The sequence below is a fragment of the Chiloscyllium plagiosum genome, unplaced genomic scaffold, assembly GCF_037043375.1.
Source record: "Chiloscyllium plagiosum isolate Xiang-an unplaced genomic scaffold, Cpla_swu_hap1 HiC_scaffold_34, whole genome shotgun sequence".
NCBI classification, from domain to species: Eukaryota; Metazoa; Chordata; class Chondrichthyes; order Orectolobiformes; family Hemiscylliidae; genus Chiloscyllium; species Chiloscyllium plagiosum.
Window position 1 is genome coordinate 46,578,575 of NW_028270172.1, and position 22,396 is coordinate 46,600,970.

Below are 22,396 nucleotides of genomic sequence, written 5' to 3' on the forward strand. Positions count from 1 at the left end.
TATCAACAAGTATAACTAATTATCCTTACCTGCTTAGTAGCTCAGCTCCTGCAGCAAACTTTGGCAAACCATCTGCTGTGCTGTGAAAATAAACAAACATCACAGTTGTACTTTAGCTCGAAGTATCCAGTTTGGAAACATTTTAATCAAGAATTTTAGCATTATATTGCTACATTACAAGAAGAATCATATTTTCAAAAAAGAAATTGAGACACTTGGTTATCATAAACAAGAGCTCATACAGGTATCCAAGTGTCTGGTTTTCAACATAATGGCTGAGAACTAGAAAGCTGACAGGTAAAGGCATTAGGAAAAGATGAGGACTGCAGAGGCTGGAGAGTCAGAGTTGAAAAGGGTGGCGCTTGGAAAAGTGCAACCATCCAAGCAGCATCTGGGGAGCAAGAGAGTGGACATTTCAGACATAAGCCCTTCATTAGGAATGGCATTATATTAACATTATCTAGTTGTCACTCATTGCCACTTTTACTTGGACCATATCAAATATTGTGATGTGTAGAGTGTGTTCAGGAAGAGGTGACAGCTCTGACGTGGTGATGGGTCATGCTTTAAGTAGTTTATCCACTTTGGTCAACACTGGACACAGCTGTCCCTTGTAAATCCCACAAGTTGTCTGCATGCAGTAACAGTCACACCATGAACCACTGTCTTGACAGGTGGGGACTGAATTAGAATTCAAGTTAATGTTAATTTCACATATACTCATGAGAGTACAGTGAAAAGTTTACAAGTCACCACTTACTCGCCATCTTAGGTATAGATGGTACCTAGGTAGATTCTTAAGTACAAGTTGTTAGGGAAAAACATTTAGAAAAATAAAGGAGTAAATTACTGCAGATGGTGCAATCTGCACTGAAAACAAAATATGCTGGAAATCACAGCGAGTTTGGCAGCATGCATGTCGAGAGAGCAAGCTAACATTGAGTCTAGATGGCTCTGATGAAGGGTCATCTAGACTCGAAATATTAGCTCTCTCTCTCCATGTCTGCTGCCTAACATACTGATTTCCAGCAATTTTTGTTTTCAGAAAAATAAACAAGAAACCTGGTGAGAGTAGGTTTCAAGCCTCCACCCAAGAGTTTGTGATTTGCTTTGGTATGTGCAGAATGTTCCAGCAAACACAGCACAAGAAATCACTTGTTTGATTCAATAATCAAAGTAGTATTCTAGCAGGATGCCAGAGAGCCTGAAGAACATGCCAAAGCATGAAAATTATCATGGTCATCCACTGGAGTCAAAAGACGTTTTTCAGTGTCAAGGATTCTCTCCATGCCACTGAACCAGATTTCTGCAGCTGCGAGTGGGAATCCTCCCATGCAGTGGTTCTTCCACTTTAAAAAGAATTCTTATACAGATTTTGTGCAAACTCACCTTTGCTTCTTTCTTCAGAAATCCTGTGGTAATGGATATGTGGTAAATTCTACGAGGACCTGGATTAATTTATTAAGTCAATGTCTGATATTGATAAGCTCGTGGCCCTAGGAGACTTCAATTCCCATATAGGGAAAGTCAGAAATAACCGGAAAGAGGTATTCTGAGTAACCAAGGTGTCAATAAACTCAATGTCATGTTACTCCATTACCAACAGGATATTCAGACAAGTTGATAAGCACAAGACTACGCAGATATATCCAAAGGTCAAAACAACGGTACATGATTGCAGTGTGTCAGAGAGATCTCCAAGATATAGAAAATACTCATGCAAAGGGGACAGAATGTTGAACACATAACAGAGCAATTCTTAACTTGCAAATTCCTTCAGCTTAACCAAAAGCACTTCAATACAGGTAAACTGAGTAACATTACTTCTGATAATCTGTTTCAGAATATTCTTGATCAAAAGCTCAAAGATAATATACTTTAGAGATTGTTTTGAGAATCAGAGCAATTTTAAAAGCATTATCACTGGAACAACAATCAATGCTCTTGGACTAAAGAAGTGATTATGTCAAGATTGATTTGATAAAGTGATGAAATCATCTCTCAAATCCTGCACAGCAAAACAATCTAATCTTCATCTCCAAAAGAGACACGTTCTGACACCTAACAGTAATAGTTTTGAGAGAGCTGCAAGAGATGCAAGATAAATCTATGGCAGGTTCCACACCATTGCTCTCTGCTGATCGTTCATCCTTAAATAAAAAAAAAGATCAGGCAGAAACAATATAGACAGATGGGCAGAACACGCACATTTTGCTGAACAGAACTACCACAGTCATCAGTCCTGGTTTGAGTTGCTTTCTTCAAGAAAGCCATTACAAATGAACTTTGGAAAGGCTTCAGGAAAAGACAAGAAATCCAGGTGAATTTCTTTAAGGCAGCAGGTCCTGACACAATAGAGGCTTTTGAACAAGATCCTCTCATGCATTTGGAACAATGAAAAGTTGTCAAATAACTTTCACAATGCTATAATTTTTTGCTGTCTAGAAAAACAAAGGAAGACTAGCAGTGTATGTCGACTACTGAGCTCTTAATTCCCTGAATAGCAATTTTGCTTGTATCATCTTTAAAAAAACTTATTAATATGGCAGAAACAAAACTACCTGAGATACTGTGCAGCTTTCACCAAGGATGCCACACTGTTCTCGGATGCTCACAGTGAGAAAATTCTGGAAAACTGCTTTGAGTAGAACATGGCCCTTTATTTCATTTGTGTTTTCCTCAAAGACTTTTGACACAGTCAATAGGATGATCCTCTGGAAAATCCTCATTCCTGTTGAAGGGCTTATGCCTGAAATGTCGACTCTCCTGCTGCCTGACCATTTGTGCCTTTCCAACACCACACTTTTTGACTCTGCTCTCCAGTCCTCACTTTCTCATAAAGTCCTAGGACAGTCTGGTTTCTCAAGCAAATCTGTCAAGATTATAGTCATGACAGAATGCTGGGTCAAGTGCTCTTAAATAGCGAAGCATCTGTTCTCTTTGAGTTCTCAAATTGAGAGAAGCAGGGCTGTTCCAGCACCAGTCCTCTTCAGCTTGCTCACCACCTACGTCCTTGGTCACATTGTTAAATATCTCAGAAAGAGAGTGCATCTCATATCTTGAAAATGACTGGTGCTAGAACATGTTAGGTAAATAAGATAATAGTTGAACAGAGTGTAATAGAAAGTTACTAATAATCAAAAATATATTCAGTAGAGTTGTTAGCAGCTTATAAAAATTGAAAATGTCAAATCTCTATAGAATCCAATAGAAAATCTATAATTCTTCCAGCAATGCTATCAAGTCAAACACCAGCTGTTCTTCTATGCAAGGAAAATTACAGTTTGCATGAGCAAAGTGGGAACTGTTATTACGTGGACCTGTTGCTGCATTGGATAAGAGGCATACCAACATATTAAAAGGTCTTAGAAATACATATACATTTGTTTTGTAAAGTTTGGAACGATGCCACAAAATGCCAGCTGCTGATTTTTTTCTCCCTCAGAAAATTTCTGTAACTAGCAGAAATTCAAGAGATGGTTGCAAATGCAGCTGAGTAAAAACAAACATTCCGTGCAAATAATTTTCCAGTGACTTGAGCATTCAAAGTATCATAAGTTTCTTATTTGGATAAAATGATACCTTTACAACATCTGCCAAGTATTGATGCCACTGACTTTTTTAAATTCAAGAGAACCAAGTTACTTTATCACAAAGTGCTGGAAGTAGCAAATTAAAATTACCTTGACTTCTTAATTTTTACTTCTTTAGATTTGTCACCCAGCATCTTTAAACTGAAATTGAAGACAAGGAAATATTTAAACCTAATAGATGCAGATAGCAGTACAGTAAATGTTAACATAGTACTGGAACAATGTTTGCTTCCCAGGCCTCTAGTTTGCAAACAATTCATTGCAATGCTCAAATTGTGAAATTCCTAGTACATAAATATTACTTAGAGATCAAACAAAATAAATAAATGCACAAATATTGTACTATTTCCTTTCACAGGTTTGAGACATGGACGCAGGAGTACCAATTTTCACAACAGACTTGCCACAGAATATCAAACACGACTAACTGATATCACACTTTTAGCTAGTTACAAATTGATTTGTTGTCTTGCATAATCACTAATAGGATATTGTGTATACCTTTCCGAAGTGCCACCTTGAAAATTCCCCCACCCTGAATTTAGTAAGTTATCACAAAACGGATACCCATTTTGGAAGATTCCCCTTTCATTAAGGGACAGTATTGATTGAAGTGGTTTTGAGAAGCATGCCAGTAGAGTCATTAACGGACCATTTAAAAAAACGGTTTTCTGCAATACCTTGACCTACACAAGTTGTCAACTTCAGCTCAGCCATTACAGGAAAGTTTCTAGGCTGCAGGAAATAAATCGCACCCGGAGCTCACATCTTCAGCTGACAGTAGAAGAAGAGTGAGCCAAAGTCCCAAGAATCAGGTCCTATCAGTTTTTAACGGAATCTTCACTTGCCGTCACTTGCACGGACTCTGCAGTTCTCCTGAAGAAAAAGCTAAAAATCACAACACAGGGTTATGGTCCAACAGGTTTAATTGGAAGCACTAGCTTTTATAGCGCTGCTCCTTCCTATTGGACTATAACCTGGTGTTGTGATTTTCAACTTCGTACACCCCAGTCCAACACCAGCTCTTCCAAATCATGAAAAAGCGTTCCTCTACAGTTCTGTTCTCACATGACTGTCACACTGCTGTCAACTCAAGATTTACAAAACATGCAGGAAGTGTAGTCGGAAACCTGGATTTGTAAAGCTTTTTATAATAAAAGAACCCTTCCCAAACACAGATTTAACTTTATAAAACAAAGTTTATAACTTTGCTGAAAATAATTTTATGCTGAAAATGAAACTGGTTACAAACTTCAGAAAGTGGGTGGATTTCGCAACTTGACATTTTACAGCCTAGAGTCAGGGTGACTAGCCATCACCGGCAAAAACAATTTTCTTTGAAATACAGACAATTCACAAAGTAATCAGTAGTCTGACTAAGGTGGGTTTAAATGTCTCTCTCATTCCAGTAGAGGAAGGAGTATCCCCAGCCCTGATTTTAACCTTGGGCCCGGTTTTTCCCCCGCACACAACCCGGTCTGTTCCCCCGCTGCCTCTCCTACCCGCTGCTGAGATCCTGCTGCGCGCTCAGCAGCCGCTCTTTGAAATTCTCAAACATCTTCTCCAGCTTCGATCACTGAGTGGGCCGCTGGAAGCGAGTCATCCTGGAGCCGCGGCGGGTTAAGTCCGCTTTGACTGACAGCGGCACCGGGGGACGGTTAGGCCTCTGGTACACGCACTTCCGGCAGTCGCGAGGGCGGGAACCATCTCCTCGCGACGGGCGGCCGTTTAGACTCGGCTTGAAGGGGCCGAGCCGCACGGACTGTGGCCTTGGAGGGAAGAATTACTCCTCAGGTGCCGGGCAACCATCGTCACTTTGTCAGGTCAGCCCCCCCCCCCCCCAAGACGATCACCCCTGAGGTTCGCTATTCCGCTCAATAATTTTGAAGTGTAACTTAAATACTACAACTTGGCGTTTTGGATGCTATAAAACGCCCCACTGTGTTTCAGTCAATAGGCAGATATTAGAGTGGAAACCTGATCAGTAAGATAGGTTTAAAGGGATAAAACCGAAACAACTGCGGATGCTATAAAATCAGAAATAAAAACAGAAGTTGCTGGAGAAGCTCAGCAGGTCTGGCAGCATGTGTGCAGAGACATCAAAGTTAATGTTTTGGGCCCAGTGATCCTTCCTCAGAACTGGTTCAAAGTGGTGCCCTTAAAGGACAGATGTAAAGGTTCAGCAAGAGATTTCCTGAAATTAAGATCCTGACATATAAAGGCACAGTCACCATCAGATTACAATCAAGGAATCCGAAGGGGCTAGAACTAGAGAAGCCAAGATTTTGAAGGGTTAATGGGCCACAGGGCGTTAAAAGAGATAGGGAGGGGTGAGACCATAGTGAAGACAAGAATGGAATTTCAAGGGTGATTCGTAGACTATAGGGATTTACACACAACCGGTAGCGGGAAGACCTTGGCAGTTATACTTATCCTCATCAATCTGTACAGGGATGTCATTACACCCCTCTGGAGCAGTAGGAATTTGAAACTGAACTTTCTAGTCCAGAGGTAGGGATACTTCCACTGCACCACAAGAATCCTCAAATGTTTCTAATCAATCTGCTCAGTAATGTTACTACACACTTATGGAGTAGGTGGAACTTGAACCTGGGTCATCTTGCTCAGATGTCAGGCCACTACCACTACAACAGTGGTAGTGGCCTGACTTTCACCTTGGTTATGGAGAGAGATAGGTGCGCACAACAAGGTAGATTTTATAATTGGGGGAAGGGAAATTACGATGCTGTAAGGCAGGATTTGAGGAGCATACGTTGGGAGCATAGGCTGTCAGGGAAGGATGTGGTGGAAATGTGGAACTTTTTCAAAGAGCAGATACGACGTGTCCATGATATGTATGTACCTATCAGGCAGGAAAGAAATGGTCGTGTGAGGGAGCCTTGGTTGACGAGAGAGGTTGAATGTCTGGTAAAGAGGAAGAAGGAGGCTTACATAAGGTTGAGGAAACAGGATTCAGACAGAGCAGTGGAGGGATACAGGATAGCCAGAAGGGACCTGAAGAAAGGGATTAGGAGAGCTAAGAGAGGGCATGAAAAATCGTTGGCGGATAGGATCAAGGATAACCCCAAGGCATTTTATGCGTATGTGAGAAACCTGAGAATGACGAGAACGAGGGTAGGTCCGATCAAGGACAGTAGTGGGAGACTGTGTATTGAGTCGGAAGAGATAGGAGAGGTCTTGAACAAGTACTTCTCTTCAGTATTTACGAACGAGAGGGACCGTATTGTAGAAGAGGAGAGTGTGAAATGGACTGGTAAGCTAGAAGAGATACCTGTTAGAAAGGAAGATGTGTTGGACATTTTGAACAACTTGAGGATAGACAAGTCCCCCGGGCCTGACGGGATATATCCTAGGATTATGTGGGAAGCAAGAGAGGAAATTGCAGTACCGTTGGCAATGATCTTCTCGTCTTCACTGGCAACGGGGGTGGTACCAGGGGACTGGAGAGTAGCGAATGTTGTGCCCCTGTTCAAAAAAGGGAATAGGGATAACCCCGGGAATTACAGGCCTGTTAGTCTTACTTCTGTGGTAGGCAAAGTAATGGAAAGGGTACTGAGGGATAGGATTTAGGAGTATCTGGAAAGACACTGCTTGATTAGGGACAGCCAGCACGGATTTGTGAAGGGTAGGTCTTGCCTTACAAGTCTTATTGAATTCTTCGAGGAGGTGACCAAGCATGTGGATGAGGGAAGAGCAGTGGATGTAGTGTACATGGATTTTAGTAAGGCATTTGATAAGGTTCCCCATGGTAGGCTTATGCGGAAAGTCAGGAGGCATGGGATAGAGGGAAATTTGGCCAATTGGATAGAAAACTGGCTAACCGGTCGAAGGCAGAGAGTGGTGGTAGATGGTAAATATTCAGCCTGGAGCCCAGTTACAAGTGGAGTTCCGCAGGGATCAGTTCTGGGTCCTCTGCTGTTTGTAATTTTTATTAATGACTTAGATGAGGGAGTCGAAGGGTGGGTCAGTAAATTTGCAGATGATACGAAGATAGGTGGAGTTTTGGACAGTGAGGAGGGCTGTTGTCGGCTGCAGAGGGACTTAGATATGATGCAGAGCTGGGCTGAGGAGTGGCAGATGGAGTTCAACCCTGCCAAGTGTGAGGTTGTCCATTTTGGAAGAACAAATAAGAATGCGGAATACAGGGTTAATGGTAGGGTTCTTAGTCAGGTGGAGGAACAGAGGGATCTTGGGGTCTATGTACATAGATCTTTGAAGGTTGCCACTCAGGTGGATAGAGTTTGTAAGAAGGCCTATGGAGTATTATCGTTCATTAGCAGAGGGATTGAATTCAAGAGTCGTGAAGTGATGTTGCAGCTGTACAGGACTTTGGTTAGGCCACAGTTGGAGTACTGTGTGCAGTTCTGGTCGCCTCACTATAGGAAAGATGTGGAAGCTTTGGAGAGGGTGCAGAGAAGATTTACCAGGATGTTGCCTGGAATGGAGAGGAAGTCGTACGAGGATAGGTTGAGAGTTCTCGGCCTTTTCTCGTTGGAACGGCGAAGGATGAGGGGTGACTTGATAGAGGTTTATAAGATGATCAGAGGAATAGATAGAGTAGACAGTCAGAAACTTTTTCCCCGGGTACAACAGAGTGTTACAAGGGGACATAAATTTAAGGTGAAGGGTGGAAGGTATAGGGGAGATGTCAGGGGTGGGTTCTTTACCCAGAGAGTGGTGGGGGCATGGAATGCGCTGTCCGTGGGAGTGGTGGAGTCGGAATCATTGGCGACCTTTAAGCGGCATTTGGATAGGTACATGGATGGGTACTTAATCTAGGTTAGAAGTTCGGCACAACATCGTGGGCCGAAGGGCCTGTTCTGTGCTGTATTGTTCTATGTTCTATGTTCTAACAGCCCCAACCTTGGCAGGTATTACCACAGGCACACTTTAGCTGTTGTACTGCCATCTGTTAAGTTTGGCAGGAGGACTTTGAATGTTTCTGCCTCTATCAGAGGGCATTAGCAGCACCCGGGAGATGGAAGGAACACTCAAGCATTCAGCAGGTGAGTTTAAATAGAAAATAAGTATGTATAGGGCTACATTGGAGGCAAAGCCTTTCAAGTATTAGTGCTGTAGGGGTCAGCGATTTCTGACAATGGTTCAGGGCTGCCTGCTTTAAGCTGGCTGTGACACTAGGTGAATGAAAGTAGATAAAATCGTGACATAAGATTGTATGAGGTTTGCAAATCTAATTAGATCTTGCCTGAATTCTAAAGTAGCATTTCAACCTTCTGTGAGCTTACCCACAATTATATAGAGGAATGTTCTGTATTCTAATTAATAGAAATACCTTAGTCTTTGTAATACCCATTTTTAAAGTGACACTAAAACCTTCAACAGCATGTTATATTTCATTAGAATTGGCTAAAATCTATAGCCACATCTCGTACAAGTTATGCCACATCTATAAATGATTACATAGTGATTTTTTAAATTGTGTTTTTTTTTCCTAGTCCAAAATTAATACTGGTATAAAAAAACTTGAAATCATATACAGTGCCTGTATTTGTAACAACATATTAATCTTCTTGTACCATTGCAAGTATGGTGTAATAAAAAGAGAATGCATATCTCACATTAATTGTTGGATTTATTGACCTTCGTACTGTAATTTGGCACATTTTATACACCAAATCTCTACCCACCAGTAATTTAGTATGTCATCCCTGAATATAATAATAGTAAATGACAAGTAATCCAAGCAAAGCACTAATTTGATTACTGAACACTGGTTATCCCCAAACTTTGATGTTTAAAAATTAATTCCTGCCTGAAGGTGTCATTTCCATGTTGTTAAGAAATTCTCACATTTCTACATGTCACACATTTCAATTTTTTTAATATCTTACCGATGACAGAGAGGTTACGATACACAGCTGCTTGCTTTCCATCTGTGTAATTAATTAACTTTCTATTGGCTGCCAACCCAATTATATTTTCTTTGAGAAGTTGCAGGTCATTGAGGTATGCAGTTTTGTTCAATCCTTAATGGATCCTAGATATTAAATATATCCATAGTTACCATTTCAGTAAAACTCAGCTGTCCTTGGATTTAATTAGTGGGTTCTGTTTTCTTTTTCTTTAGAATATCAGCATTGTTACATTTTGTAGATGTTTGTGCTGCCTTTACACAGTTTCACAAAACATGATTTTATTCCAGTAGCTAATCACGCAGACTTTTTACATATTAAGTATTCTGCTGAAAGTGAGGAGATTGAAACTTCTTTCATCTTTACTTGTGGAACAGGTGTCAACATTAGCAACCCACAAGTTAGCTAAGATAAAGCTAGCTCTTGAAAGTAGTACCTTAGCTTTTGTACAACAGTGCACATTTCTTTCATCTAAATCAGTTATCCTTGCAGCATTTCACAAATAAAATTTTGATTCATTGTTAGTTACTTTAGAATCATGAATAAATGCTATGTTTTGTACTTGTGACCACTAAAATTAAAAGTGGAGCATAAGAATTTAAGAAGTTGCAAAAAGGATTAGGCCACGTGAGGAATGAGCCTGCTCCACCAATCAATATGGTCATATTATAAGAAATAGGAGCTTGAGGAGGCTCTGCAACGAACTGAGCCCTCTTTGCAATTCAGTAAGATGATGGCTGATCCAATTGTAGCCTTACCTCCACTCTCTTGCCTGCTGCCCAGTCATGATGAAAGGCTTTTGCTCGAAACATCGATTTTCCTGCTCCTCGGATGCTACCTGACCTGCTGTGCTTTTCCAGCACCACTTTAATCTAGATTCTGATTTCCAGCATCTGCAGGCTTCCCTTTTGCCTAGTCCTAACCCACAACTCCCTTGTAGACTGAAATTCTATCTAACTTAACCTCAGATATATTTGATGATCCAGCCTACACTGATCTCTTTGCAAAGTCAATTCCAAAAACCGATAGCATTCTGAAAGAAGAAATTTCTCCGTATCTTAGTCTCCAGTGGATGACAGCTTACTTTTAAATACTGCCTACTAATTCCGTGATCCTCCACAAATGCAAACATAGGGCAGAATTTTATACTGCAACTGGGAGCTGAAAGAAAGACAGTTGAGAGAACTTAACTGCGTGGGAGGCCAAAGAACAGATTCCCAACAGCAAAATTAACTTTTACAATTGAGTTCTGGGAATGTTAAAGACAGCCGAAAAGTGTGGCACTGGAAAAGCACAGAACGTCAGGTAGTATACGTGGAGCAGAAGAATCGATGTTTCAGGCATAAGCCCTTCATCTGGAATGTCGTCGCATTCTCCTGCTCCTTGGATGCTGCCTTTTGACTCTGATCTCCAGCATCCACAGTCCTCATTTTCTCCAATGTTTAAGACAGATCAAGCCTCGGAAGTGCTTTTGCCTGTTTCAGCATGTCATACTTATTGAAAGGCCAGCTCAACAGAACAAAGTTTCACAGCACCTTCACAAATAAGTTCAACATGAGCAAGCATTACATGCCTTTAGATTCATTCTACATTTAAATGCCGTACAATAGATGAAGTAATCACCTTATAGTACTTATGAGTGAATAGCCACTACCTTGTTACTTTCAGAAGTGTTTATCTATATCATACTATGATTGAGAGTGAATGGCACTAGTTTAAGTTGCACAGGGCATGAGGTTGATCAAAGGAGGGACCTGGAATGTGAGGGACATGGGTCAAGGATCTTGACCAAGGATAGAGGCCAGTCTGGGAAAGGATGAAAGGGTTATTGGAGAGGTGTGGAAGGGTTGTTTATGTACTTGAATGGCATTGGTACAAGTGGAAGGCATTTCACATGCAGGGAAGGTGGCTGAGCATTAAGTCCAAAAGGGTAGTTTGGTGGCATCAACGATAGATTCCAGCGGATTGGACTGAGGGTGTTGGGAAGCAGATTGGATAGTGATAATAAAAGGGGGAGTGAAACACTGCAGAGTAAGAATTCTATGGTCAAAGTCAGCAAATGGATAGTCTCATTGGAGGGAAGGTGGTCCTAAAGCTGAAGAAAATGGCAGTGACAAGGTGGCTAAGATGAAAGTCAGCATAGGGACGATGATGTGTGTTAGCTCAGAGGGGAGATCAGAGGGGAGGATTATTGCAATGGGTTCCAGTGTAACAGACGGAGGTTAATTTTACCATGGGGTTGGTTAAGGGAAGTGGGGAGTCTTAGTGAGTGACAGGGAGAATAGAAGGTAATCTTTTAAAAGTGATGCTCAACATTTTAACTATATCTAGCTCAGAAGATAGTTCCTCACTAATGGTGAATAGCTGAATTGGGAGGAAGAGTCTTCAGGTGGAAGGACCTACAGGCATGCTCCATTCAGCTAACTAAAGACATAGCCATTAATAATGTAAATTGGATAGGAACATAAGACATAGGAGCAAAAGTAGGGCATTCAGCCTATCAAGTCTGCTTCACCATTCAATGAGATCCTGGCTGATCTGATAATCCTCAACTCCACTTTCCTGCCTTGCCCACCACAAATGTTGATTATTGATTAAAACTCTGTCTGACTCACTATTGAATATACTTAACTTCCCAACATCAACAACCCTGTGTGGTAAAGAATTTCACAGATTCCCAACTCTCTGAGAAGAAATTCCTTCTCACCTCTGACTTACATGTAAGCTCCCTAATTGTGAGATTTCAACCTCTGGTCCTGGACTGTCCAACGAGGGGAAATACGATTTCCACATCTACCCTGTCATGTCCTCTCAGAATCCTGTCTGTTTAAAAAACAAAATCACCTCTCATTCATCTATATTTCAAAGAGTATGGGCTCAATTTACTCAAACTTTACTCATGAGACAGTCCCTCCATATCTAGCATCAGCCTAGTGAACTTTCTTTGGACTGCCTCCAATGCAGGTACTTTTATACTCAATTGCTTTTGAAATATATGCCAACATTCTATTTGCCTTCTGTATTACCCACTGAACTTAGACACTCGTTTTTCATGATTCATCAACAATGACTCCCAAATCCTTCTGTTCAGTAGCTTTCTCTATAGTCTTTATCTATTCTTCCTGCCAAAGTATATAACATTGTATTTTCCCAAATTATATTCCATCAGCCAAGTTTTTGCCCACTTCCTTAACCTATCTATCATTTGCAGCCCGTCATCTTGACCACTAATCTTCCCAAGTATTTTTGTATCATCTGCAAACTTGGGTATACTGCATTCACTTTCCTCATCCAAGTCATTAATATATATTGTAAATAATATATATTTACAATGATCCCTATGACACACCACTAGTTTTAGGTTACCATCCTGAAAATTCCCTCTTTATAATATATCGTTGTCTTTTATTGTTAGCTAATTCTCTATCTGGATGTTTATATGTAACCTCCAACACAATTTTATCTTATTATATAGCCTAATATGTGGTACCTTATCAAACGCCTTCTGAAAATCCAAAAAAAAACCCCACTGTTTTCCTTTTATCTAACTTACTTGTTACTTCCTCAAATTATTCTAGTAAATTTGTCAAACATGATTTCCCGTTGATAAAACCATATTGACTCGGCATGATCATATTATGCTCTGCTGTTTAGTCTTTTATAGTAGGCTTTAGCATTTTCCCAAGGACAGATGTTAGGTTAACGAGCCTGTAATTACTTGTTTCATATTAACAGTTTTCCAATTCTCTGGGACCTCTCCAAAACCGTGGGCGGCACGGTGGCACAGTGGTTAGCACTGCTGCCTCACAGCGCCTGAGACCCGGGTTCAATTCCCGCTTCAGGCGACTGACTGTGCGGAGTTTGCACGTTCTCCCTGTGTCTGCGTGGGTTTCCTCCGGGTACTCCGGTTTCCTCCCACAGTCCAAAGATGTGCAGGTCAGGTGAATTGGCCATGCTAAATTGCCCGTAGTGTTAGGTAAGGGGTAAATGTAGGGGCATGGGTGGGTTGCGCTTCGGCGGGTCGGTGTGGACTTGTTGGGCCGAAGGGCCTGTTTCCACGCTGTAATGTAATCTAATCTAATCTAAGAATTCATGGAAGGTTACAACCAGTGCATCTACTATCTCTGTTGCTACTTCCTTTAAACTCCTAGAATGCATGCCATCAAGTCCAGACGACTTACCAGTATTTAACCCCATTAGTTTCCCTTTTTCTTTTGTAATAGTAATTGTATTTCTTTCCTCCTTTTCCTTTGAATATTTAGTAATTTGGGAAGCTATTCGTGTATTCTACTGTGAAGATTGATGCAATGTATTATTCAACTCCTCTGCCATTTCATAGTTTACCATCATTTATTTCCCAGCCAGCCTCATTTTTTAAGGAGTGTGTGTCCACTTTGGTTCTCTCTTCCTTTTTAAATATTTTAAAAAATACTCTTGCTGTCCATTTTGATACTACGTGTAAGTTTACCTTCAAAGTTTCTTTTCTTCCTTTATGTCTTCTTTTGGTGATTTTTAAACTATTCCAATCCTCTAATTTACCACCAATCTTTGACAGATTATTGCTTTTACTTTTGATCTGATGCTATCCTTAACAGCCCTTGTTAACCATGCTTAGTTTATCCTCTTCCACACAGGAATATGTCTTTGCTGTGAACTATGAACTATTTTCTTAGATGTCTGCCATTGATCCGCAATTAATTTTGCTGCGAAACTCCTTTCCCAGTGCAATCCAGCCAGCTCTCCCCTCCTTTCTTTGTAATTAACCTTATATCATCTTAGCACAGTTGTTCTTCAACCAAATTCCTCCCTCTCAAACTAAATGCTAAATTCTACTATAAACCTAAACTGATCCAAAATACTCAGATATATTCTCCTCTATGGTGAAGCCCACATACCTTTGCTCTGTGACTCAAGGATCTCATAACATAAAGATTCCAAAGGTGTCAGGTTTTGCAGTGAGGTTTGAGCTGTAGGTATCTGCTGGTATCTGAGATGGTAAGGAGGGAAAGCTGGAAATACTGAACAGATCTATCTCTGTAATTACTTGATACATATGTGAGGCTGGGACAAGTGCACCCCGCATTTCTGCCAGCTAAAGGCAACCTGGCAGAGGATGGCCCAAGGATAGGCAGCAAGAGGCAGCAGCCTCAAAAGAATGATAATGGGGTTAATACTACCTGAAGGATTGGCAGATGTTTTGCCTCAAATTCACAATAATATCCCAAGTCCAGTCCTGCATATGGCGTGATGCTCAGATATGCCAATAATATGCTAACAAAACAAGTTATTTATCGATAAGCCCTCATCCACAGAGAGTGAAAAGGAACAAAATGCAATGCCTAGATATGTACATCACCACTGTAGCAACTAATATCATAATAAAAAGTTAATAAATATGATGGAGATACAATCATGATTATATTTGGATATACTTGGAATTATCCTGGGGTGAAGTACCACTGGATGCAAGCCTGATCCTACTCCACCCTGTCAGTGTGTGATGGCACCTTCCTGACTCCTTGAAGAGAAGGGGCATCTAGAATGAGATCAAAATGACTTTCCCCCTTTTGCCTAACCTTTGCTAACTGAAGTGATAATGAGCAGCCTTCTTGAATTACTGCACTTAACTCAGCGTAGGTGCATAAACAATGCCAACAGGGAGGGGTTTCCAGGATTTTGACTCACCAACACTGAAATAAGGGTGATATATTTCTAAGGGAGGATAAAGTTAAAAATCACACAACCCCAGGTTATAGTCTAACAGATTTATTTGGAAGCACTAGCTTTCAGAGCAGTGGGCGGCACGGTGGCACAGTGGTTAGCACTGCTGCCTCACAGCGCCAGAGACCCGGGTTCAGTTCCCGCCTCAGGCGACTCTCTGTGTGGAGTTTGCACATTCTCCCCGTGTCTGCGTGGGTTTCCTCCGGGTGCTCCGGTTTCCTCCCACAATCCAAAAATGTGCGGGTTAGGTGAATTGACCATGCTAAATTGTCTGCAGTGTTAGGTGAAGGGGTAAATGTAGGAGTATGGGTCTGGGTGGTATACGCTTCGGCGGGTCGGTGTGGACTTGTTGGGCCGAAGGGCCTGTTTCCACACTGTAAGTAATCTAATCTAATCTAATCTAATCTAATCTAATTGCTCCTTCTTATGGTCCTGCTTCACAACCACCTGAAGAAGTGCTCCAAAAGCTAGTGCTTCCAACTATAACCTGGTGTTGTGTGATTTTTAACTTTGTTCACCCCAGTCCAACACCAGCTTCTCCACATCAAGGGAGGATAGTGAGTGGCTTGGACAGCAACTTGCAGGCAATTGTGTTTCCCTAGTATGGTACTAATCAACAAAAGCTGACTGCTTTGTACTGAATAGTATCAAAAGTTTTAAATGTTGTTGGATCTGCACCCATCCAGGCAAGTATTAAGCATTTCATTGTGCTTTGTAAATGAGGGACAGGCTTTAGGAGTCAGGAAGTGAGTTACTCACTGCCCATGTTCTCGCCTCTGACCTGCTTTTGCAGTCACACTATTTATATGTCTAGTTGAGCCCAGTCTCCTGTCAATGTTATTCTCCAGGATGTTGATAGTGGAGGATTCAGCGAGGTGATATCATTAAATGTCACAGGGTGATGTTCTATTCAGTTTTGTTGGAGATGGTTATTGCTTGCCACTTGTACATGAATGTTACTTGCCTCCTGTAAGTCTAAACTTAGGTCTTACTGTACTTAGGCATGGGCTGTTTCAATATCTGAGAAATTGTCGATGTTGCTGCTGACTGTTTAGTCATCAGTGAATATCCTCACTTCTGGCCTTATGATAGAGCAGCTGAAATTCCTTTTGAATTGACTGAGGCCTGCTGACAAGCATGACAGGCTTCCTTTGTATCTGCAGTAAATGGCATGGCACCACAGATGCAATGTGATCCCTGATATCTTTGGCTGAAGGGGCAAAGTGAGAAAAGGCAAGACAATGCAAAGCAGGGATGTTGTGAACATTCAGGCAGGCTCAAAGTGAATGAGCACTGTGACATTGAGCAAAGAATCTACAAGTGCAGCCTGGTCCATTCCATGAGCTGGATACATATACCTGAGTGTGCAACTCCACAGTGCAGAAGTGTCTGTATATGAATTGGAATTTGTCACGAAGGTTCTTATAGCTGGCACATATTACATGTCGGGGATTTAAGGTGCAACGGTCCAGTGGCCATGGAGTGTGCCCTGAGATGTTGGTTGCTGGTATCCAACATGGAGGTCCTTTAGAAGAAGTAGCAAGCTGAATTCACCAGGTATGCACTCAAACTGTTTTAAATAGCTAGTTTGGCAAGTTTGGTAAGCTAGGAAGCTGAACATTAATGAGGTAAGTTGGGCCAATAATAATCATGCCTAATTGGCAACCCACCACTGCTGAGCAAGTAACTCATTGTGAAATATGTCATCAGCAAAAGAAATGGAGCGAGATCCTCCCAGTGTCGAAATGGAACTTGCGAGACTTCTTCTCCGATTTTGCCGCAAATTTCATGATAGTCCACACTGATCAGAATCCCAATAAGATTTCCACCAATAATCTTTATTTCAAAATGCAGATACTTGATGATTCATGCAGTGGCAAATGGCATTACTCTTGTACGGGGGCTTGTAAGATATTTCCATCAGCTCTTGTTCCTTATTAAAAATCCAACTTCATAGCTTCATAAATTGCTACAATAAAGCCTGTTAGTAGGGAATGGCAGATCAAAGTTTGTGCATTCCAAGTCTAGTGAAATAACTTCCTTGAAGTTGGAAAATATCTGTCAAGCAATGAAAGTACATTCTCAGAAGGAGTGCTGTAAGCTTTCAGCTTTCTGAAAGCTTGAGGCTTGAGGCTTTCAGATCTATCAATTTCGCTGAACAGCACATCCCTGCTATGGTTTTGCTTGGTTAACCCTGTGCTGTTTCACATAGTGTTGACTGTTAAGGCCAGAAATCTGTGTCAAACCAGATTTATTTGAATACCTTAATTACATGCCCAACAGCTCCATGAATGCTCACCCGATTGCTGACCTGCAAATTCAACCTAGTTAAACCCAGAAATTGATGGGATTATGTTTGGTTATGATAATTTTGATAGCTTTAAGCCACTCACCTGCATCCGAACCTCTTCCCATTAGTCGTTAAAATTCTGCTTAATATCACAGTTTCCATACCAATTCTATAAAAATAACTTTTATCAATCTGTCCATAGAGATTTTGAGGCACATCCTTCATGTTTTATAGCGATATTTTTAATTTTAGGATTGATTAGAGAACAAATGAAAATATGTTAACTTAAGGTCTGCTACAAGTTACAGAATGAAATTTGTTTTCATTAAAGTAGTAGAAAAATCAATTTATAAATACAAGGTAGCCAGTGTAATTGAAGACAATTCATTTCATCAAGACCAATCCATTGGGAGTTTGTGGATAATTATCATGGCTTTCCTCTGATTATTACTTGTGTAAATTAACCTATTTAAGAATACTTTCTAATCTTATGTTTATTGCCCATGTTATATACTGGCCCCAATTTTGTCCATACTTTTCGTACTTGAAAGAATTGTTTCACATCTCCCTTGCCCTCTATCTTCTATCAGTTTTTAAATAAATTCTTTCAGAGAATACATGTGTGACTGTCAAGGCCACCATTTATTGTTCATTTCTAATTGCCCTTGAGAAGGTGGTGATGCATCACCTTTTGTAGTGTATGTGATACAAGCAGACTCACTGATTGAATGTGTAAAGGAGAATGTACTGATTATAGATTTATAACTTTTGTTAACTATTTGTTTTAGATATTAGGCTGTGGCAGGGTTTTTCCTCACATTAATCTGTTTACTTTCATAAATTTCAAATTTATCTTTCCTCTTATTTTGATATATTTTAGAAAGGAATTTTACAGGCAAATAAAATCTTTGATAACAATGGGAGTGAGCAGCAAAACAAATTGAACCTGAGGAATGTTAGGATTTTTCATCACTTAGTTTAAGAGGAAGAAGTATTGGAAGGAAATGTAAAATAAGTGGGATAAGGAACAGTGAAGCAAACTGAAGGGGAATAAAAATATAGGTGTTGAGCATAGTTCAAAGGTGTGGAGGTGCCAGCATTGGACAAAGTCAGAAGTCACACAACACCAGGTTATAGTCCAATAGGTTTCTTTGAAATTACAAGCTTTCAGAGCACTGCTCCTCAGTCAGGTAGTTTTGAAGTGGTTTCACTTGATAAAGAGCAGTGCTCCGAAAGCTCAAATAAATAGTCCAGAGGGGTAGACAATACAGTCAGGAGGTTCAGGGACAAGGAGTAATTAGATGAGAGAATAGAAAGAGAACTTTCATTCCACCTTTTAATAGAATTCCAGTGTAAATTTTGCCTAGTCGGTTGTTGATTGAGAAGAAAATGCTAGATCTTGTTAAATCATTTACTTGTTACGGTAAGGTTTACTTGCATATGCCAGGAGGAGCAGGGAAAGAAATTACAATTTTAAGAGATATGGGAGAATGTTAATCTTGGATGTTAAGCAAAGAGGAAATATGTCATTCAGAAGGACTATTGCCAGAAAAGGTAGTAATATGTGGAATTCCTGGTGAGACAAGAAGTGCTCCGTTTTGTAAAGTGAGGTTGGAGTGTCCGGTGAAAAGTGGAGAAGTGGTGGTAGGAGTACTAGAGGAACTCATGGCTCCAGGAATATAATTTGGTATTATATAGCTGGGTCACAGTTAGGAGTGCTGCCTCCTGTGGTGGAAAAGCCAGTGGAAAATCAGGCAACTGAGTAATTACAGGAAGTGTATCTGGGATTTTTCCTGATTGTGTGATAACAAGTTCACAAAGTCACTGGTTGAAACAGAAGGAGATAAGGAAGTTGAAGTAGAATTATTAGAGACCATATTTGATTAAATAGTTGAGACAAAACAAAAACTGGTGGAGGACAAAGTGGATATTTTTAGTTCAAAAATTGAGTTACAACAGAAAGATTTAAAAACTGAAGCAACTGTATCAAAAAGTGTACACTAAAGAACAATCTGAGTGTATTTCAGAATGTGACTACCTTAAAAATGACATCTTGATGATCATATGGAGATCATCACACAGTTGACCGATGGAAAATGGGCAGAAGTTCATCAAATTGAATTACCAGTGGGTTGTAGAAAGGAGGTATTTGTAAGTAGAATTGGGAAGATGCAGTATGGGTTCATGAAGGGCAGGTCATGCTTGACAAATCTTTTGGAATTCTATGAAGACATTGCAAGTAAGGTGGACAACAGTAGATGTGGTGTACCTAGGTTTCCAAAAGACCTTCAACAAGATGTCGCACGAAAGGCTGCTGCACAAGGTAAAGATGCATGGCATTCTAGTTAAAGTATTAGCATAGACAGAGGATTGGTTCACCAACAGGAAGCAAAGAATGGGGATAAATGAGTGTTATTCTGGCTGACAAAGAATGACGAGTGGTGTGCCTCAGGGATTAGTGTTGGGACCATAATTATTTACAATTCATTTCAATGATTTGGAGTTGGGGACCATGTGTAGGGTGTCAATATTTGCAAATGACATTAAGATGAATGGCAGAGCAAAGTCTGCAGAGGACTGTGAAACTTTGCAGAGGAACATAGATACATTGAGTGAGTGCGCAAAGGTCTGGCAGATGGAATGCAATATAAATTAATGTGAAGTCATACATTTTGATAGGAATAATAGTAAAAAGGATTATTACTTGAATAGTAAAAGGTTGCAGCATGCTGCTATTCAGAGGGACTTGGGTATCCTTGTGCATGGAAAGATGTTGTGAAAGAGTTCAGAAATGATTTACAAGTGTGTTGCCAGGATTGGAGGATTTGAGCTATAGGGAGAGGTTGAATAGGCTGAGGCTGTTTTCCCTGGAGCATTGGAGGCTGAGGGGTGACCTTGCAGAGGTTTATAAAGTCATAAGGGTAAGATATAAAAGAGACCTAAGGGGCAACATTTTCACGCAGAGGGTAGTACGTGTATGGAATGAGCTGCTAGAGGAAATAGTGGAAGCTGATACAATTGCAACATTTAAAAGGCATTTGGATGGGTATATGAATATGAAGGGTTTGGAGGGATATGGGCTGGGTGCTGGCAGGTGGGACTAGATTAGGTTGGGATATCTGGTCGGCATGGACGAGTTGGACCGAAGGGACTGTTTCCACGCTGTACGTCTCTATGACTCCATGAATCACAGAAAGTTGGTCTGCAGGTACAACAAGTAATTAGGAAGGCAAATGAAATAGAACAAAGAACATAGAACAATACAGCACAGAACAGGCCCTTCGGCCAACGATGTTGTGCCGAACATTTGTCCTAGCTTAAGCACCCATCCATGTACCTATCCAATTGCCACTTAAAGTTCGCCAATGATTCTGACTCTGCCACTCCCACAGGCAGCACATTCCATGCCCCCACCACTCTCTGGGTAAATAACCTACCTCTGACATCTCCCCTATACCTTCCACCCTTCACCTTAAATTTATGTCCCCTTGTAACACTCTGTTGTACCCGGGGAAAAAGTTTCTGATTGTCTACCCCTGATCATCTTATACACCTCTATCAAGTCACCCCTCATCCTTCTCCGTTCCAATGAGAAAAGGCCTAGCACGCTCAACCTATCCTCATACCACCTGTTCTCCATTCCAGGCAACATCCTGGTAAATCTTCTCTGCACCCTCTCCAAAGCTTCCACATCTTTCCTAAAGTGAGGCGACCAGAACTGCACACAGTACTCCAAATGTGGCCTAACCAAAGTCCTGTACAGCTGTAACATCACGCCTCTTGAATTCAATCCCTCTGCTAATGAACGCTAATACACCATAAGCCTTCTTACAAGCTCTATCCACCTGAGTGGCAACTTTCAAAGATCTATGAACATAGACCCCCAGATCCCTCTACTCCTCCACCTTACTAAGAACCCTACCGTTGACCCTGTATTCCGCATTCTTATTTGTCTTTCCAAAATGGACAACCTCACACTTGGCAGGGTTGAACTCTATCTGCCACTCCTCAGCCCAGCTCTGCATCATTCCTCTGCCCAGCTTTGCAGCCGACAACAGCCCTCCTCACTATCCACAACTCCACCAATCTTCGTATCATCTGCAACTTTACTGACCCACCCTTTGACTCCCTCATCCAAGTCATTAATAAAAATTACAAACAGCAGAGGACCCAAAACTGATCCCTGCGGAACTCCACTTGTAACTGGGCTCCAGGCTGAATATTTACCATCTACCACCACTCTCTGACTTCGACCGGTTAGCCAGTTTTCTATCCAATTGGCCAAATTTCCCTCTATCCCATCCCTCCTGACTTTCCGCATAAGCCTACCATGGGGAACCTTATCAAATGCCTTACTAAAATCCATGTATACTATATCCACTGCTCTACCCTCATCCACATGCTTGGTCACCTCCTCAAAGAATTCAATAAGACTTGTAAGGCAAGACCTACCCTTCACAAATCCGTGCTGGCTGTCCCTAATCAAGCCGTGTCTTTCCAGATACTCATAAATCCTATCCCTCAGTCCCCTTTCCATTACTTTGCCTACCACCGAAGTAAGACTAACTGGCCTGTAATTCCCGGGGTTATCCCTATTCCCTTTTTTGAACAGGGGCACAACATTCGCCACTCTCCAGTCCCCTGGTACCACTCCTGTTGACAGTGAAGACGAAAAGATCATTGCCAACGGCTCTGCAATTTCCTCTCTTGCTTCCCACATAATCCTAGGATATATCCCGTCAGGCCCGGGGGACTTGTCTATCCTTAAGTTATTCAAAATGTCCAACACATCTTCATTCCTAACAAGTATCTCCTCTAGTTTACCAGTCCATTTCACACTCTCCTCTTCAACAATACGGTCCCTCTCATATGTAAATACTGAAGAAAAGTACTCATTC

General features: G+C 41.1%; 1 protein-coding gene and 1 long non-coding RNA gene across 4 annotated transcripts in view; one reads left to right on the forward strand and one right to left on the reverse strand.

Annotated features, from left to right (window-relative positions):
* LOC122564343 (dysbindin) overlaps nucleotides 1-5,252 on the reverse strand; it is a 198,257-nt gene extending 193,005 nt beyond the window's left edge. Inside the window, exons 1-3 of one of the 2 annotated variants that reach the window (XM_043719076.2) lie at nucleotides 5,096-5,252; nucleotides 3,684-3,734; nucleotides 30-80 (exon numbers count right to left, since the gene is read on the reverse strand). In XM_043719076.2, the coding sequence (XP_043575011.2) occupies nucleotides 30-80; nucleotides 3,684-3,734; nucleotides 5,096-5,151 (158 nt within the window). In that variant the 5' untranslated portion in view covers nucleotides 5,152-5,252. The remainder of the gene's footprint in view (nucleotides 1-29; nucleotides 81-3,683; nucleotides 3,735-5,095) is intronic. The other variant, XM_043719077.2, reaches the window with a different exon arrangement.
* Nucleotides 5,253-5,291: 39 nt separating this feature from the next.
* Nucleotides 5,292-22,396, forward strand: part of LOC148141158 (uncharacterized) — a 42,699-nt gene continuing 25,594 nt past the window's right edge. The window contains exon 1 of one of the 2 annotated variants that reach the window (XR_015752903.1): nucleotides 5,292-5,416. This is a non-coding gene — a long non-coding RNA (uncharacterized LOC148141158). The remainder of the gene's footprint in view (nucleotides 5,417-22,396) is intronic. The other variant, XR_015752902.1, reaches the window with a different exon arrangement.